Source organism: Hermetia illucens, chromosome 6, assembly GCF_905115235.1.
Source record: "Hermetia illucens chromosome 6, iHerIll2.2.curated.20191125, whole genome shotgun sequence".
NCBI classification, from domain to species: domain Eukaryota; kingdom Metazoa; phylum Arthropoda; class Insecta; order Diptera; family Stratiomyidae; genus Hermetia; species Hermetia illucens.
In genome coordinates this window covers 78,863,207-78,883,691 of record NC_051854.1, presented here as the reverse complement: position 1 = coordinate 78,883,691, position 20,485 = coordinate 78,863,207, and the positions used below count along the sequence as shown (strand labels likewise).

At 40.9% G+C, this 20,485-nt stretch overlaps 1 protein-coding gene across 1 annotated transcript in view; it reads right to left on the bottom strand.

The window, feature by feature from the left end:
• LOC119659140 (uncharacterized protein CG43427) overlaps window positions 1-20,485 on the bottom strand; it is a 501,449-nt gene that overhangs the window by 107,990 nt on the left and 372,974 nt on the right. Inside the window, exon 7 of the mRNA XM_038067074.1 lies at window positions 3,101-3,246. Coding sequence (XP_037923002.1) covers window positions 3,101-3,246 — 146 coding nt within the window. The remainder of the gene's footprint in view (window positions 1-3,100; window positions 3,247-20,485) is intronic.

The window sequence follows — 20,485 nt, the reverse complement described above, 5'->3', positions numbered from 1 at the left end:
GTCAGTCTCATCAATTTCGTTGGGATACCGAATTCTCTTATGGCCGTGTACAGTTTCACCCTGGTTATGCTGTCGTAGGCGGCCTTATAGTCGATGAAAAGATGGTGCAGCTGATGTGCATAAACCAACAGCTTTTCCATCGCTTGCCGCAGAGAGAAAATCTGAACTGTTGCTGACTTGCCTGGAGTGAAGCCTCTTTGGTATGGGCTACTGATGTCCTGGGCGTATGGGGCTATCCAGCCTAGCAAGATAGTGGAGAATATCTCTAGAAGATACTCAGCAAACGAAAGAAAAACTACGATGAAAGGAAGAAAAATAAGACATCATGAGGGTAGTATATCACAATTGAAATGCTTTTAGATAAGGAACTAGAAGAAGAGGAAAGCGTAAATCTTCCAGCAGAAGAAGAATCAACAGACGGTGAGGTTCGAATATCGCCACCAGTGTAGAGAAGAGTATCCCAGCAATACACTACTGATATTAGGATACAAGGTAAAGGTGAGAGAATTGAAAGATTGGAATGATCTGTTACAGGTGGCATTTAGAGAACAAGATCTGCGGCAATCAGCAGTAGAGGAAGAAATGAAATAATTTAACGAACATCAAATCCGGAAAAATCTACACAGGCAAGGTTCGTTTGACCCGAAGGGAGTTTCCCCAACGTTATGATGAAGACTACGACGAGACGTTTGCTTTCATAATCAAAAACAAGACGTCCGGCAACTTAAGACATAAAATATCATTTGAAATAATAAAAACTTGTTTTTCCTAATCTCTAGTGTTAATTTATTGGCATTGCAAATACCGATATTTCGGGAACCACTTGTTCCCTTCATCAGTGCTAACAAGTCCTTGTTTTTGTTTGCGACAAAAACTCACTGATCCTCGAATTACCGGAATGTGAGGAATATAAAACTCACTATTCGGCATTGGAAAAAAACTGCCGTTTTTTTATTCATTACAGAAATTCGAGATTAGTGGAGATGACTGATGGCTGATGAATTTTTATTAGTATTTCCGTTCTGTTCACTTCTGTGTGGAATATGGCGCATTGATGTAGTTTTCTTTCGAGTTGATTTTTTTTTCTACGTTTCTGTTTAATTAATGCTGCTGTGCAAAAGACTCTGCAACAGCGAGACAACACAAAGACGAACATAAACATTAATGACGAACGTAGATTCGAAGTCAGAGCAACGATTTCGAGCGGGTGAAATTCGACTATGATAGCATAGCCAGGGTAAAACTATACACGGCCATGAGAGAATTCGGTATCCCGACGAAATTAATAAGACTGACTAGGCTGACCCTGACCAATGTGCGAGGCCAGATAAAAGCAGCAGGATCACTCTCAAGCCCATTCGACATCAACAACGGTATACGACAAAGTTAGCACTATCATGCGTCCTCTTTAACCTGGCCCTCGAGAAAGTGATCCGTGATGCTGGGGTAAATGCAAGAGGTACGATCCTCTTCAAGTCCACCCAACTACTGGCCTATGCTGACGATATCGACATCATGGGAAGAACCACCCAAGACGTACAAACTGCCTTCATCCAGATCGAGCAGGCGGCAATTGGGGCGAGATCTTAGGCTGCACATCAATAAAGGCAAGACAAAATATATGGTGGCAACGTCAGCACCGAAGACGAATCAACCAACAACATCAAACCGCACTGGTCAAACACGAAGAAGAATAAGGATAGGAGAATACAACTTTGAGACCGTTGATAATTTCTCCTATCTAGGGTCGAAAATCACAACCGATAACAACTACGATGATGAAATCCGCGCACGATTGTTGTCAGCCAACAGAGCCTATTTCAGATTACAAAAACTGTTCCGCTCGAAACGTCTCACCATAGGGTCAAAGCTCTTACTGTACAAGACTATGATCTTGCCAGTCCTCATGTATTCCTCGGAAACTTGGGTTCTTAGCAAGAAAAATTGCGAACTCTTGGCCGCGTTCGAGAGAAGAATCCTCCGAAGAATTTTTGGCCCCCTACATGAGGGTGGACGATTCCGTAGCCTACACAATGACGAAATCTATGAGCGATACCATGACCGTCCGCTTGTGGATAAAATCCGGCTCAACAGGTTGCGGTGGGCGGGTCAATTAATCCGTATGGATAAGGATGATCCCACCCGGAAAGTCTATAAGGGCAATATCTATGGTAGAAAAAGAAGACGAGGCAGACCCTGCCTAAGATGGAGCGATGGCGTAGGTCAGGATGCCAGACAGCTTTTAGGGATATCGAATTGGTGAACCTCGGCGCAAAATCGGGATGTTTGGAGTTCCTTATTAAGGCAGGCCTAGACCGGATACCGGTTGTTGCGCCGTTGATAGTGATGATGATGATGAAATTCGACCGCCTCGACCATTACACCGAACGTTCGTTTGCCCTCTTTAATTTACTCGATAGTGATATCATTTGGCTGAATCCTTGGTTGTCATTAACGATGTATTATCATTCGATTAAATTCATTTTCGTCGTGGTGTTCACAAAAGTGTAAAAACATGTTCTTGAAAGAAATGATTTACATCCAATGATTCATACTACTGGTATTACTTCAATGTCTGTCTCACTTCTGCTGACAACTACGGATGGAAACGTAAGCAGCACTTTGACTGAAACTTCTTCCTCAAGGAATTGGTGCATTTGTGGTCTTACTTAAGGAATACTGACCAAGAAATTTGACCTGCAACCAAAAACATTTTTGTTTTGGTTGATAAACCTTATGCATGTGGATTCCGATTCGGATTTAGGGATCAAAGGAGATCAATTGCAGAGCAAACAACGATAGAATGTGCATAAAAAACGACGAAAACCTTCCTTGTCATTTGCCTAGCCACCTTGATTGAGCGATTCAGAATTAATTGTCTTGAACAAAAGACATTTTTCCATTTCTTTGACTCTTCTGCCCTCTTTCGTCAATGTTGACTGAAGGACGAAGGAAGGATGGACCAAACTAGATAACTTAAGAAAATACTGACTCTGATGTTTCTATTAAATTAGTTCTAATCGACTAGAGAAAATTTGTAGGAATAAGTAGGTATCCATTCGTATACCAATTGCAAATATTAAACATATGAAATACTTACTTCTTTTCTTCCATCATTTCTGAAAATGTCTTTGATTTCCTTCGCGTGCGATCATGCTCCTCCAATTCTAATTTCTTCACTTCAACAACACGATCAATTATGTGCTCAACACGTTTTCTTCTTGATGATTTCCAGTTATCCAAATTCTGAAAAAAAATTAAATATATTTTCAAATTAGAAAAAATAGAAAATAAAAACAGTAAGACGTTAAGATAAAAGTGTATACTTAATGCAGAACTTCTAAAATATAAACGTTTTAATATAATTTAGAAAAATTAACTAGAGACTGGCAACCGTTGCAGCTAAGATGGAGTCCGAAGTTAATTTCAAAACAAACATTTCCATCTTGAAATTCACGATTATGATATTTAATTATTTCATTTATTTCACCTGGTAATACAAAGGGCGACATGGATCCTCGGGCATCATGGCGGAGAATTCAGCAAGAGCTCATTGAGTTCATTTTGGGCCGCCTGTACCTTTCTAAACTTTGATTTAGATGCCAAAAACAGTATTGGTTCAACATAAATTAAAATTGGAAAAAAATACTAATTTGGAGATTTTGAACTTATTTTCTAAGCCAAGCAATGGCTTTTGATTTATTAAAGATACATATATTAAGACTGTCAGTGTCAGTGGCTTGCCCAGAACTAAGCGATTTAAATATCTCGGATCAATACTATAAGCCAAAACAACGGTGGCTTGATACGCTGGATGGGGGTTTAAAAGCCTCGCGATTGCATCCAAATCAGGCATTTGATAGAACTAAATGGCGAAACCGATCACGACGCGCCAACCCCGACAAAGGGACAAAGGCTGAAGGAAAAGAAGAAGATATATTAAGACATCCTGCTTCGTAAGGTATTCAATAACGTGTAAGACTTTCTCATTCAAATACTTTCTAAATACTTGACAGGTCTGACCGAGCTTATCCGCTCCTGGAAAAATTTGTAATTTTAATTCTTGCCTGGGTTTTGTCAACGTTTTATTTTATGTTCCATTTGTAGAAATATTTGTCCAGTAACTTCACATAATTCTCTAATGTTAACGTTGTAGTCTCAGCAGGTTCCTTGAGAATGAAAGCAGTCATAATATATGAAAGTGGATTTACCACAGAGAATAATATCCATCCAGAATTTTTATAAGCCCAGACCATACTGAATGTCATTTTAATATCAAGATAAAATGCTCTTATGAATTTTTTGTTATCTAAGCATCCCACTACAATGTCAATAAAAGCGTTTCAGCGGATGAGTCGAATTGAACATTCGAAATATCAGTATTTGCGGTAACTAGAACGTTACTAGTGACAGAAACGACACCACTTCATCAACTTCATCAATTTCATCACTCTTTTTTCGCTGGAAAGACCGTGAATCCATACTAACTATATATTCGAATCATTACGTACCTCAAATCCTAGTGATGAGATCTACATTTGGTGATGAAGCACAAACAGGCCGGAAGATAACACATGACCCCTCAAACGTCTTTCAGAAAATCTTAGCGATGGGATAGGCATGGAGGGAGCACTACTGAAGAAGTGAAAAAGTGCAATAATTGCTGGGACTCCCCTTCCCGTCTAAAATATGTTCGACTAACTTGAAAGATTAATCTGATACTGCATTTAAAGATGGAAATAACACCGAGCCTCGACAGTCCCTCTTGATTCACTTGAATTTCCTGAAGCAATTTTTATAGGCGCAAGCTTTTCCACCAATCCTGCTTAATATTTCCTGAACTTCCTCATTTTTAGCCATACAAGCCCCCGACCGCTTGGTTGGTTTTCAGATCGAAAACGTTTATCTGTGAACTGTCAGTGTTCGCAAACAAGTGCACGCCTATCGAAAGTTTTTTGATCGTGCCGGAACTTTATCTTTGTTCATCCTCAAAAAATATGCTAAGACATTCGTTGCTAGTGTGATCCTTCTCGGCACTTTCTATAGATGGATTAATAATACCTTTACAGGCACTTGCTATGTGGCCGTATAAATGTCACCTGAAGCATCTCTTCAAATTGGCCTCCAATCTACTCGTATAACGACCGTTGACCTATCCAGCAGCGTCTATACTATGTTTTTCTTTAGTAATCGAGTAGTCGCCATCTATACCACCATCTGTTTCTTGAAGCTTGCATTAGACACCTTTTTGCTCCATCAAACCAGTAGATTTCTGCTTTATATATGACCTTATCTGGATTTGCATTCGATGGAGATCTCACTGTCTAGAGCACATATTGTATATGGGCAGGTACATCTTTTCCATTTCTGCTAGAGCCTCAATCCTTAACTTTATCATAGATTCCAAGATAAGATTCGTCTCTTCCAGATCTGCTAACATTTTCCCCATGAGCCGAGCATTCTTCCTGTGCTGGAAATGCCTCGTGCCGAATCTCAGCCTTCTCTGAGTCAATTTTAGCCCAACCACCATATACTTTTTGTTTGGATATTGGCGTGTCCGGGTAGTTGAGAGATTAGAGTGCAAGAGTGTTGAACAGAAGGTTGCGGTTCAAATCTCACTGGTGGCAGTAGGCTTTGTATCATGATTTGGCGTGAGATACCAGTCGACTCAGCTGTGAATGAGTACCTAAGTCAAATCAGGGTAATAATCTTGGGCGAGCGCAATGCTGACCACATTGCCTCCTACAGGGCTTTGTAATCCTGTAGTATATCGTTACGGTCTTGAATGAAGTGCTGTAACACACTTCAAGGCCCTGATCCAATATGGATTATTGCGTCAACGATTATTATTATTATTAGTGACGTATTATCACTTTAAGCATTATTTACCCGTCTACCACCTGGAGGAGGAGGAGGAATGGTCGACATGATTTTTAATCTCTTAGGAATGAGTGCCGCTTGTATTGTCCGTTATATTGAGAAAGCAGCTTTTTAGCCTTTCCTTCGGCTGTTTATCTTCCTCTCGCAACTTGTTCTACAGGACGCTGTTGTCTCCATTGCCCTATATGTCTACTACATATTTTATTTGTATCATATTTGATAAATTCAGACAACTTAACAATTTCAGCTCCAAGCAGAGTGACGATTGACGAGTCTAAATCACAACTATGTTCCATTTTCTCTATAACGCGATGATCTTGTCCTTACTTCCATCCTTGACATTGATGAAGATCTCGAACTCGACGAATACCTTCTGTGTTTGGCATTACTAGAGCTTGTATCATCCTCCTGCACTTTTGTGACTGGTGCCCTAGGTAGTGATGTACTCGAATAAACGCCTTCTTTTTGAAAGTACTTAAGGGAGTAGATGACACGGTCGCCAAATTCTCCACAACCGAAATATTGCTGTCAAAGAATGTGCTCTAAGTCCGTGCATCGTAAGCCTCGTTCTTCTTTTTTTTGCTGTTGGTTTGAATTGTGGATGCCTTCTCATAATTATTTCACTGGACTGTTTGTTTGTCACACGCACTTCTCTTGGAAACGGGTGCACATTGACATTAAATTTAATAATTGTCTAGAAACCTTGAATCCTCTTAAAAGTGATGAATGGTATGGTTCAATGTGAAGTTTAAGAAAGGAAACATATAGACCAAGAGGATCTTACAATTTTCCTCTTTCCAAATATATGAAACCGTATGCGTGAAGTAAAAAATATTCCAATTCATGTTTTATGAAAACTTCGATGAAAAATTTTCGAAACCATGCAGAAATCCTTTGGGGCGTGATATTAAATTTTACATTGAATCTATCCTGATCCTCTGCTAATCTAAAAGAGAGAAACATTCCCAAGAGGACTGACGATAGAGTTTATGCAAAGGACTGCGCTTCGTATGAATACTATGAAGGATCCTTTTGAACATTTCCCACCCAAAATCTGAAATATAAGCAGTCGGGTTATCGGAAGCCGAGCACTTCAGGGATACAGATTTTGTGTTCATCTTATGTGAGAAACTTGCTATGCACAATTTTTCATTCTTATATAGCTAAAAATACAAAATATTCCATCATATTTGACTCCAAACGGTCGAGTTGCTCACAGTAGAGGACCGAATTGAGATTCTGGTCATAGTTGAGCAGCTCATAGTGGATGACTCCCTTCCAATCCCACCAAACACACAGCAAAACCTTCCTGGCCGTCAATCCGACCACGATCTTTTTCGCTTGAGATTTTCATACGTGATTCACTTTTCATCACCAGTCATCATCCGCTTCAAAAATGGGTCGAATTCGTTCCGTTCAGCAGTGCATCGCAGGCGTTGATTCGCTCCAAGAGATTTTTTTCCGTCAACTCGTGTGACACCCAAACATCCAACTTTTTTTGGAATCCAATCTTCTGCAAATGGTTCCAAACGGTTTGAAGGTCCTTACCCAGTTCCTGGCCAATCGAGCAAATGCTCACATGCCGGTATACTTGGATGATTTTGACGATTTAACGGTTTCTACGACGATTTACCTACCAGTATGGGGTGTATCTTCGACATCCACTAAACCAGAACGAAATCGATCGAACCAACGCTGTGCTGTGCGAATCGTTACAGTATCGGACCCATAAACTTCACAAATTTTTTTGGCCGCCTTCGTTGCCTTTTTACCTCTCAGGTAGTAAAAATGTAAAATATGACGAATTTCTTCCTTGGTGGACTCTATCTTTGACGAGCTATAACTTCAGACTGAAACGTATGATCATAAAACTGTCAAAAAGACACCTATAGCCCAGATTCTCGTCTTCAACTCACCGTATAGTATGACCCGATGAGATAAGTATAACACAAGATATGTTTAAGTGTCGCCATCTATTGACAAAATACGACATTACTTTCTCCCCAACCTAATGTTATGTGAGAATATCCACTTTCAAGTGATATTGACACTCAAAGTCCTAAATTTGCAAAGAAGTGACAACTTTGAGCTATTATAACTTTGTTAGGAATAGTGTGAGTTTCACCAAACTCTACATTATAGCCTACATTACTACATCGAGGTGCTAGGATGAAGTTAAGGATGTTCTGCAGCCAATAGCCGAAAATGATGGCAATATACTATTATTAACTTTATTTGAACAGATATCGATATGGAGGATATTTCAAAGCCGATATAGTGGCAACCTCTTGATTTTTTTCAAGATTGCGCAGTATCTGAGAATGGGTCCGTTAAAGAAATCATTACTTTCAGCCCCCCCCCCCCTTCACTCCCCACGTTTCCAACAAATGTCAAAACTAAGACTGCCGTCGAGACTTTCTATTTGATACCCCCCATGAGTATATTTGGTGAAAAAAAAAATTTACACGCACCTTTTGCACGTATGAGGACCCCCCCGTAGGACATAGGACATAGGTGAGCGTTCACAATTCCCACCTTTTCAGCAAATTTGGTGTCAATCGCGTGTGCCAGACAGACAGTAAACCGATCTTAATAAGGTTTGTTTTACACAAAACTTCAAAAACCGCTGGTAACCGGAACGTACATGTCTATTATATTGGTTGCTACCCGCAAGTTTTATTAGTGCATACATATCCATACACATCTCTACCTGAAGTAATTGACACTGAAATGCAAATAACTGAAAAAAAAGTCAAAAAAGGAGAACTAAAACGTTCCCATCGACCCCGCCGTTCATACCAGTTCACTTTATAATGATGATGACACCGTACATGGGTGTCATAAATTTACCTGAAATGCGAAAATTTTACCCTTCTATAACTTTGTTAAAAATAGTCAAATTTCCTTCAAACTTTGCAGGATTATGTTCTATGTTATCGTCTATGATGTTGCCATTTTTGTTTTTCTGGGATGAACTTAACGGGGACTTCCCGGAAAATTTCGAAACCATGGTAATATACTATTATTAACTTTATTTGTGCAGATATCGGAATGGGATGTATTTCATATAGATGCATCACCGTGATTTTTTTCAGATTTTTCGGTTGGATAGGTTCTGAGAACGAAACCTATTTCACTTTTTGGGGCACACATTTTATGCACACAGACCACATGTTGTCACCAAATTTTGTAACAATCGCTTCAGCCGTTTCTGTGTAAATCGGGTGTGACAGACAGACAGACAGACGGACACGATGGACAGACGGGCAGACGGACAGACGGACAGACGGACAGACAGACATTGAACCGATTTTAATAAGGTTTTGTATTTACTAAAAACCTTTAAAATGCATCATCGCACGAAGTTGAAGCTAAACGACCGCAAAGCTGAAAACTAACGAACCCGAAGCTAAAAATGGAAAATAAAACAAAAATACTTGTTCGACTTCATGCGTGGAGCTTGAAAATTCGTGACAGGATCACATCCTCAGTGGATGTCTTTCCTGCCTCAGATTTTTAGCAGATGCTCCATTTTGGGTTCCCACACTTCCTTGGCTTCTTCAAGCTAGAACAAGTCGGAATACCGGAAGCTCAGCGCTTCAGGTATGAAAGGTTTTGTGTATTTCCTTTATAAAGAGATTTGAGTGTGCATTTGTCTCATTAGCATGTAGCACGTAAAATATGCATATATTATGTGAAAATTTCCACTTTCAAATAATATTTACATTCATAGTCTTGAATTTGCAGAGAAGCGACAGTTTTGACCTAGTATAACTTTGTCAGTAATAGTGTGATTTTCACCAAATTTGGCAGGATCATGCTCTATGCTGTAGCCTACATCTACACTACAAATTCGACGTAAAATGATGTAACTCACTATATGCGTGAGCGTTCACAGTTCCCACCTTTCTATCAAATTTGGTGCTAATCGCTATAAAAGGTTTTGTGTTTACACAAAACGTTAAAAATGGAGGATATTGCTTTGTTTCAGTATGACCTCCTCAAACCAAATAATTAGTTGTGAAAAATGATACCCTTTTCTTTGCCAAAGCCGGGATAATCCGATAATTATATTTAAAGTACCATTTTTAAGGCTTTATTTGCAAAGCAAAACCTTATTAAAATCGATTCTATGTCTGTCTCTCTGTCTGTCATACGCACTTTTCTCAGAAACGGCTATAATGATTGGCACGAAAGTTGGTGAAAAGGCGGGAACTGTGAACGCCTAGACATGTAGGGAGTAATATCTCTCAAGGTTGACATTAAAGTGGGGGGGGGGGGGGGGGGGGAGGGGTCCTCATACATGCAGAAGAGGGGTGTAGAATTTGTTCTCACCAAATATAATCATGTTGGGTATCAAATGAAAGGTTTTGATTAGTACTTTTCGACGCTGATCTTAGTTTCTCATTTGTTGGAAAGGCAGGGAGTGGGAGGGGTAAAAAATGATGATAATTGAATCTGGGAGTTTGGATTTTCTGTTTCGCAAATGCCGTATTTTCCGTAATGCAGTTGTTCCCTTAATCACTGCGAGTACTTCGTATGATGAAGAGAATAACCGATTTACGAAATATAATATTTCGAAAATAAAAACTGTTAACGTTAGAAAAGGGAACTAATTTATTTTTTCATGTTCATTCTTTGAATGCTAGCTAATAAATTATACTATATATCAACTGTCATAAACAAATATGCGTTTTCCGCGAGACTAAAGTCAATTTCCTATCAAATAAATTGATAAGATATAGAAACAGCGTTCGCACATAAGATCTGAAAGAAAACCCTCAGGCTTATTTGCTATGTCCAATCATTTTCAATACACTTTCATTAAATTCACGTATGCGGTATTTATAATGCACCATCAAAGGGCAAAAGCCGTGCCTGTTGCATTACCTCTTCAAGAGCCTCTAAAGTCATCGGGTAATAATGCAATAAGAAAAACCTCTAAAGAATTCTTAAGGTAAAACGCAAACAAACAAACCAACAAACAAATAAATGAATGGTAGTAAGCAAACATCTATGACTTACAACCTGCGTGAAATATGTTTGCGGTTACATGAAGTTACTTGGGGAATCAAATAGCCCAGAGGAAGGTACTTCTTCGGAAAATAATAGAAAAAATAGGAACGAGGAATGATTTATTCAAATCACATAATAGGATAATTTGCATTTGAAACGACTATATCATCAATTCGTGGAGCTGGAGACTAGATGGCGTGGAAAAGCTTATCTCATTGAAATTGCAAATATCTGGAGTTGATAATAGGTGAATCACGATATTACGGTAGAATCTCAACTCTTAGGAGTCTTCGGTGGTAGGGCCTGGAAATAACGCTTTGGAATACATCGAATTATATTTAAAGGATATACAGTCCTATCTAGGGGAACGGATGAAAGTCATTGGAATATTTAAAATATTAGGTATTCATGACAAATTAACAAATTAACAAACTAATATAGGATTAGAGGCTGGAACTAATAGCGTATGACATTTCGGAGAACTATCAATAATATGTAGTGTGAAATTTAGTAAACCCAATTGCGTTTGTTTAAAAAGCAATTAATTATGACAAGAATGACAGGAATAGGTGATGAGTTCTTAGTATACACATACAACCTGACATGAAGATTTCGGACAATAGCGCTTAGTGGTGGTCACCGCACCTTGAAAATGTAGCACCAAAGGCCGGAGGATCATGTATACATTTCGACAGACTTGATCTCCAGGCTTTCTTGGTAGATTATTTTAATTAATCTATTCCTAACAACGACGACTTGCAACATTTTCCATTAGTAAAAGATTGCGATATAGACACAATATTCTTGGATGACTTAAGGGGGTCATCCCGTGTGTCGGATCCGCGGAATCGAATTTTTTTTTCTGGCATTAATTGTATCTAAATATAGTGTAGAACATATGGGCAAAATGATTTTTAGATATTCGGAGTCGTTCGGAAATTATAGTGTTAAACACGTGATAAGTCACATGCTAGATTTATGTCGATCGCCGTAATAAAGCTCGTATTTATCGGTCCCAATGACGTTCGAATGACTTCGCTAAAAGGACAAGAATTGAAGCCAAGGCCATACATGTGTTTCTTGAAGATACCTAAGGTTTAAGGACTAGATATAGCAGATTAATGGTCAGTTAAGGTTTTATGGCTAAAAATCGCATTCTACTTTTTAAATGCGTTTTTCTCGAAACTCGATGTTGAAAGTCTGCTACCACCATAGCCCAAAATCTATCCAACCAAATTCTTTGAAATTTTCACGACTTATTCAGAACATATTTCTACGGTCCGTAAACTAAGATAATTGCAATTCATTCAGTAGTTTTTTTTTATTCATTGAAAAAGCCGTAAAAAAACCACCAAAATTCAAAAAAAAAAAGTTTAACATGTCACCAAAAATTTAGTTTTTAGTATTTTTGAATAATCCTAGTTTGCGGACTGTAGTTAAGTCTGTACTTTAAAATGCCGTTTACTTTTTTTCCTTTAAGATGAGCACAGCGCCCTCTAACGTGGCAGCAGAACAACACTTTTTTGGAGATGGGTGTATAAATTGCTTTTTATTTCAATAACGAATTATGTAATCGTTCTGGAAAAATTACAATGCACGCTCAAGATAGCCCAGCACGCCCAAGATAGCCCAGCCCCCCCCCCCCTCTAAGTGCTCTTTGTAGTAGATGACAGAATGAACCAGATAAATATGACGGATCACAGCATGATATATGGGGAGAAAGTATTGGTCGTGATGTTTTGTTTTAGTACAAGTGGTACTCGCAGATAAAATGACGAAACTGACCATCAGAAGAAATTTAGCAAAAATACAGGATAATTGAGGATTGCCGATTAACTAAAACAGGTGGAAATTTCAAAACCGCAGGAAGAGAAGATCATTCTGTCGAATCGCAAGATCAATCGACCAAGCTCAGCAGCCTTGAAATTTGCATGATGCAGGGTCACTCTGCGAAAATTGCAATGATGAAAAAATGAATAACATGTTCGATCCGAACATGGTTGCCATACACCCCTATGTGGGGAATAGTACACTTTTTAAGGTTTTGTGTTTACACAAAACCTTATTAAAATCGGTTTATTGTCTGTCTGTCCGTCACACACATTACATCCTTTTGCATTGAATTTAAGGGGGGGTCCCCATACATGCAAAAGGGGGGTGTAACATTTTTTTCATCAAATATAGTCATGTGGGGTATCAAATTAAAGGTCTGGAATAGTACTTTTCGAAGCCGATCTTAGTTTTGACATTCGTTGGAAGGGTGGGGAGTGCGGGGGGTTTGAAAGCGATCATTTCTTTAAGGGGGCCATTCACAGAAACTACCTAACCGAAAAATCTAAAAAAAATCGGAAGGCTGCCACTATATGGTGCCTAATTTTTTGTAATTGGCTGGAAACCCGCCTTAAGTTAATCCTATCACCAGAAAGTTTGCAGTGATCTAGGCTATAGTGTAGAGCATAATCCTACCAAGTTTGGTGGAAATAGCGCCATTACTAACAAAGTTATAATACGTCAAAGTTGTTGCTTCTTTGAAAATTGAAGACTATGAATGTCAACATCACCCGAAAGTGGATACTTTCACATAATATATGGATATATTACGTGCTACGTATTAAGAAATACACAAAACCTTTCGTACCTGAAGCGTCCAGCTTCCGGTTTCCCAACTTGTTCTATCTAATTTAAGAGACAGAATAGTGAGGGTATTATATTTAAAAAGGATTGGTCCTGTGAATAATGACATTGAGTTCGAAGTAATGAACAAGCAAATTAGTCTTCGCTATTCTCTTGACATTTTCCATTCTTTATTTCAAGTTGCTGTTGGCTTTCTAGCCTGGGCTGGAGGCCATTCTGATGGGGGATGCGGACAACCTTTTATTTCACCCGAAGGCATACTAAATCTTGTTTTACCGGACCTATGTGGTTTGCTTATCTTGACAAATCTCGATGTACGGCATATAGAGGGTTTTGTGAAATGGAACCTAGAACCTAGCCGCATAGCGCCATTTTCACCGCTTTAGCAGCGCATGGATGTTCTACCCTTATAGTTCCTTTTTCAGGTATAAATCCATTCCCAGGAGAATTAACCCTTCAATTGTTAACAAACTATAACCGATCCCAACGACAGAGAAGATGAACTGTAAGGCCCTCACTTTTGACAGTGCTCTAGTGACGAGGTGTGCTTATTATTAATTGTCAAAATTATAATTGTAAAGACGAAGCATGTATCAAAAAATAAAACAAGTCGAGAAACCGCGAGCTGGAAGCTTCATGTATGAAAGGTTTTGTGTATTTCTTTTATATATAAAAACCCTCAAAAGGAAATTAATTATATTGCATATTCATAATTAAGTACCAAAAATAGGCTTCAATTTTCGGCCCGAAAAGAAACGACCCCCTTAAGACCAACATTAAGTTGAGGTTGTTCCGCACCAATATTATTCCTACGCTGCTATATAAAAGCAGCTTTTGCAAGCCTTCCTCTCTGCCGTCGAAGCAATCTGCCTCATCGAAAAACTGTTTTGACGGACGGACTAAATATCCATGAGATCAAAAGGATTTGTAATAATAGTGATAAATAAGCGGAAGGATAAGTAATAACGAAAGGGCGACAATTTGATTACTGATTATATTATACGAAGATGGTTAACATATAGGTGGCTCTAGAATTATGTGACCCAAAACAGTCGAAGCAAGGGCTCTTCGGAAATATCTGGAGAAATTTAAGAAATATAGGCGTTATCGCTCAAAAAGTCTAAAATTTCTTCAACAAATCCAAGATTATGATAACTTACTCGCTCTGTATGGCATTGCACAGAAAATATAAAATTGGCTTCAATACATAACTTCGGTCAGTAACATACTAGCTGCGATATGATCTACCCTACCATGGATATCATCAACACATTAAATTGAGAGTTAAATTTAGAAAAATAAAGGAACAAAATCATTAACGGTCTAAGACTTTTTGGTGAAGCTTAGTTGGATAGGGGATCTCAGAAATAAATTATGTTCTTTCACTAGGAGAATTTGATAAAAGTGATGAAAATTGGTCGTGTAGTATGTAATAGAACAAAAGTGAATCTTAATTTATGTCATCAATGGAGACCCCAAATTCCTTTCCTTCGTTGTAAAACAATCAGCGACAGAGAAGAACAAAGGCACCCGTATCGATATCTCGATCGGGCAACTTACAATGAAAAGATACTTGGCGCGAAATCGGGAAATTGGGAAATCTGGGCATTTTCTATGGACTATACCACACGCACGGGAAACTTTGCTGTGGACTCTCCAACCAGGCCAGAATGGAAAACCGGCAGCGTGTTGCAAGGCTATGACACAGTATTCTTCACCGGCGGAGAAAAAATATTCAGTGGAGTCGGTGCGGTGGTTTTCCCCAACACACATAGTGTATGTCGTATGGTCTCCCAGATCTCGCCAGTATATTCCAAACGGAAGTACTGGCGCGCTGAATGGTCTGGACGGCGAGCTCAAGGTCACTCTTCACTGGGTTCCCAGTCATAGGAACCTAAAGGGGGATGAGCGGGCTGACAGATTGGCCAGGTGAGGCTTTGTTCTTGGTAGTCCCTAGACAGGCACAGTCGGTGCCTTGCTAGTGACTGCCAAGGGCAAAATCAACTCGCACTACTTCGCATATAAAAAAAACCCCGATCACGAGAGCTCCTGTGCCAGACGCGTGCATACAAGATTACGGCGGCCTGGACGGGGCACTGGCCCATAATAGATCTGCCGCCAGGTTCGGCATACACTACAATTTGAACTGCCGAAACTACGGAGAAGAGGGGGAAACCCTGAGGCAGTTTCACTTCCCTCCAAAGGTAGAGAAGGCCACTCCTCAGTAGTTCGGCCGGTAATACCTCTCATATATATAACCGCAACGGCCCCTAGATTTAGAGACTTCTGGAAGACAATCACCTGCGAGACCCTAAGTCTCATGGCAAACACGAGAAACGACAGGCTCTTAAGATATACTACCAAGGAAAGGTTAGGAACCTCTACAAGTTAGGTTGCGGAAGCGAGAACCAGGAAGACTTGTTTCCTGGGAAAAGGCGTCCAAAACTAGGAAAAAGAAGTCAAATAGTCGAAGAGCCTAGCCATGAGCAAAGTTGAGAAAATATTGTTTCTCTATTCGACACGCCAAAATTAAGTTGGGAGTAGTAAAAGATCGATGCGTAGGTATGCACCGGAACCTGAAAACCAAACAAACATAGGGGATATCGCCTGAATCTAACGGAAGAAAACACGCCAGCTAAAGCTGGAAAATGAAAAAATAGCCCCCCGCCCACGTGCCTAGAATTGTAAAACTCGGATCATATTCTCATGCATCGGTTTATATCGGATACCAGTCGACTCAGCTGTCAATGAGTACCTGAGTCAAATCAGGGTAATAATCTCGGGCGAACGCAATGCTGACCACATTGTCTCCCACAGTGTACTGTAGTGCGCCGTAACGGTCTTGAATGAAGTGCTCTAACACACTTCAAAGCCTTGATACAATATGGATTGTTGCGCCAGCGATTATTATTATTATCGGTTTAAGGAAACATTCCTAAGTCTGGTTGGTGCAAAGGCGAACTAGTGCGTGTCGACGGAACATTTCAGTGGAGCTTCAAAATTTGTGGGCGGATAGACAGATCGATTTAGCCAAATTTTGTAGTGTTTCGGATAACTTTCCTCGCTAGGTCGACCCCGTCCAACCAGGATGGTCTTTGACCATTAACTCATCCACCGGTGTTCTAAAGTGGCGAGAAGGTAGAAGAGGCAGCAACTCTGTCTGCTGAGTCAACACCAAAACGGGCAGAAAGAAACCTCCACGGATCTCCCCAGCAGTGGAGACTGCACTACATCTACTCTCTGTAAGTTTTTGTGTATGCCCCCTACCATGGCCCAAAGCATCGTAATCTTAGCCTTGATACCTAAACTTCAATGCATCACATTGAAGGCCGCCTGAGCTCCCGTATTTTACTGGTCCATCCGGTGAACTCTTTTACCAGACTAACAGCTCCGATCGTTAGTTAGTTTAGTTAACTGGGGGGAGCCGCAGCTCCAAGCACTCAGGCCATTGTTAGGCCCATTGGACTACCCCCGTAAGTTTCCTATTCAATGGCTTCCCGCCTACGGTGTTCGCAGGCTTTAGCGAATCTTAGAACATTCTCCAGAGGCTGAGAGTGTGCAGATTCTTCATTGAAGAAAACCCTGCCAAGGTGTCTTCGTCTGAGATCTGAGTATGCCGGGCAGCTGCATAAAAAGTGCAGGATCGTCTCCTCCTCCTCCTCACATTGGCTGCACACAGCCTAAACCACTACCCCAATCTTTTCTATATGGTACTTTAAAGCACAGTGTCCCGTCAAAAGCTCTACTAGGGTTTCCATGTCCCACTTCTTAAGGGACAACAAAAATGCCGCTCTAGTGGCCCTAGGCTCTTTCACAAGGATTTTCGTTTGCCGGCAAGAGTCTAAATTTCTCTACTCGATTGCGTGAATCCTTGCAATTTCACCCTTCAGAGTAGACTTGACAGTAGATGGTCGGATTCCAAGAGCTGGTTCTGGCCCCACCATTGTGGATCCAGACCCTTGGCGAGCCAGTCTGTCAGCCTCCTCATTACCGGCGATGTTAGAGTGCCCCGGCACCCATATCAGGAATGTTTCGTTCAGTCATCCAAGTTTCAGCAGCACCTGATGACACCTCCACACCAACTGGCTTGATATGTTGTTGCCATTTAGTGCTGATAATGCCACCCGACTGTCGGAACAGATTCGAATGGTGCGACCCCTAAATTTCTGTCGCAGAAATTCTTCTGCTGCCAATGAAATGGCATATATCTCCGCCTGGAATATGGTCGTCATTTTTCCGAGGGGTCCGGCCAGTTCTATAATCGGATTCTCCGAGAACACCACTGCGCCCGATCCATCCTCCATGACTGACCCGTCGGTGAAGATTATTAGGTCTGTAATCTGAAAATACTCATGGCCACTTGTCGACCATTCTTCTCTTTCGGTGATTACGACAGTGTATGTCTTGTCAAAGACGAATCTGGAAACCACATGATCAGTCGGCATCAGGGCTACCGGATGTTTTTCAAGGAATTTCTAGATAGACGCATGACCGTTTGATTGCCGCCTTTTCACGCCCCAATGGTATCGAGCCTATATGCGTCGTTGGCCACTTTCCGTTTCATCTCCAAGTGAATGGGGGGTAAATTTAGGATAGCTTCAAGTGCCGCAGTCGGCGTAGTACTCATTGCTCCAGTAATACTTAGGAAACCAAGTCTCTGAATCTGCGTTAGCAGCTTCCTGCTGTTAGCAAAGTTCAGTCTTGGCCACCAGACATCAAAATGGGTTTTATTATGGATGAATACATCCAGTATATCCATTTAGGTGAAAGTCCCCAGGTCTTACCTATCGCATTGCTACAGCACCAGAGCAATCTGCAGGATTTCTGATATTGCTACTGGATATGATGCTTCCACGTTAACTTGGAGTCGAAATGTACTCCTAAGTACTTGACTGTTTGTGCCAGCTGGATTTCCGCCCCTGCTAAGGTAGCGTATAGCTGCCCCACCTGGCATTCCTAGTGAACATAACTAGTCCAGTTTTCCTAGCGTTCACCATGAGTCCATTGCGGAGGCACCAGCTGTGGATTACATGCAGAGTTGCATTCAAGCGGTTACAAACTGTATCCGCAAACTTGCCGGTAATTATTACGACTAGGTCGTCCGCAAATGCTTGCGCGAAGACTTTTTTGTCCTCCAGGAGCCACGGCAGGGTATCCATTACCAAGAGCCATAACAGTAGAGAGAGAACTCCTCCCTGTGGACAGCCCCTGAGACATCCTGATTCAATAGACTTCTGGCCGACCGATATGTGGATTTTTCTCCATTCTAGCATGTGAAGGATCCAACTGATTAGCAGCGGTTCGATTCCATGCTGTCTTGCCGCATCACAAATTGCCGCGAATGAGGCATAATTGAAGGCACCTTCGATGTCCATGAATGCGCCTAAGGCGTATTCTTTTTCGGACATCGCCTTTTCAATGTTTGCCGTAAGTTCATGGAGTGCTATCTCCGTGGATTTGCCTTTCTGGTAGGCGTGTTGCCTATGGTGAAGTGGCCACTTAGGAATGTGTGTGTCCCTTATGAACCGATCTACTAGTCTTTCTAGTCCTTTTAGCAGAAAGGACGTTAGGCTGATCGGTCGAAAGCTTTTTGCGTCTGTGTAGGTGGGTTTTCCTGGTTTGGGAATGAACAACACTTTCACATCACGCCATTTAATTGGAATATAAGCGTGTGCTAGGGATGCGCGATATATTCCGAATATGTAGACCCATGGCATCCATTCCTTCTATTACTAGCGCAGGGATGATGCCATCCGGACCTGCAGACTTGTATCTATGGAACGAGTTAAATGCCCATTCCGCTCGCTCCAGTGATACTACTTTGCATGCCAGATTCCAGTCTCTCGGTTGAGGGCTGTATGCACCTGTTGGCCCCGAGATTAGATTTTGGATGCTGCCTGGGAAGTGTACTTCAAGAAAATGATTTGCCGTTTCTTCATCGCTTTCTGTGTACTTCCCATTCTGTAAACGTAAATAACCCAGTTTCTGGCTACGTTCTTTGACCAGAATCCGCTTCAGCTTTGAGGTTGCCTCAAGAAAGTTAGTCTCTTCGCAAAAGCGTCTCCAAGATGATCGCTTAGCCGATCTTATGCTCTTCTTTAGAGCCTTCTGTACCTCTTTATAGCGATTCCAACTAGTGCTTGATTTACCCTTCAGAGCACGATTAAGGAGCATCCTTGTCGTTCTCCTCTGTTTTGCCAAATCCGAGTTTCACCATGGTGTTTTACCCTTCTTTGGCATCTTGAGTGGACAGCTTTCTTCGAATGCTTCTCTCATGCTAGTTGTGATCATCTGGGTTGTCTTCTCAATTCCAGCAATGGATTTTATGCGCTTCCCAGGGATCGTGACACAGGCGCTCAATTCTATTTGATACATCATCCAATCTGTCTTCCTCGGATTCCAAAATGGATTGGGTGGAGGTGGATGCATGCCCATAACGAAATCAATGCGTCTGTGATCCGAGAATGTGACATCGTTTGATATTCTCCACTCTCCGATCAGAGCCGCAATGTCAGGAGATGCCACCGTGATGTCGATGGCCTCTTGCCTAACCACGTTGAAGAAAGTGGGTTCATTACCCACATTTAGGATCTGCAAATCGGTTTCTACTAGATACTCCATTAGCCTTGATCCTCTTGCATTGATGTTCGAACTTCCCCATCATATGTGGTGAGCGTTGACATCACATCCTGCTATTACCCACATGCCTCTACTTATCCCGATCGTTAAGAAACAAATTCTTTTTTGGAGAAGGCTCCTAATCATTAATATCAACTGACGAGATACGTGGACGGCTTGAATCTGAATGAGTGATTTGTTGTTGTGTGTGGTATTCCATACAACAGAAATCCTGAACGTCCTTTAGCGGCTTACATACTGAGAATAATTTTCAAGGTCTTTCAACTGAACTTTGATAAGGTAGTGAAATTTAGACGATCACAAAGATAATGTCTAG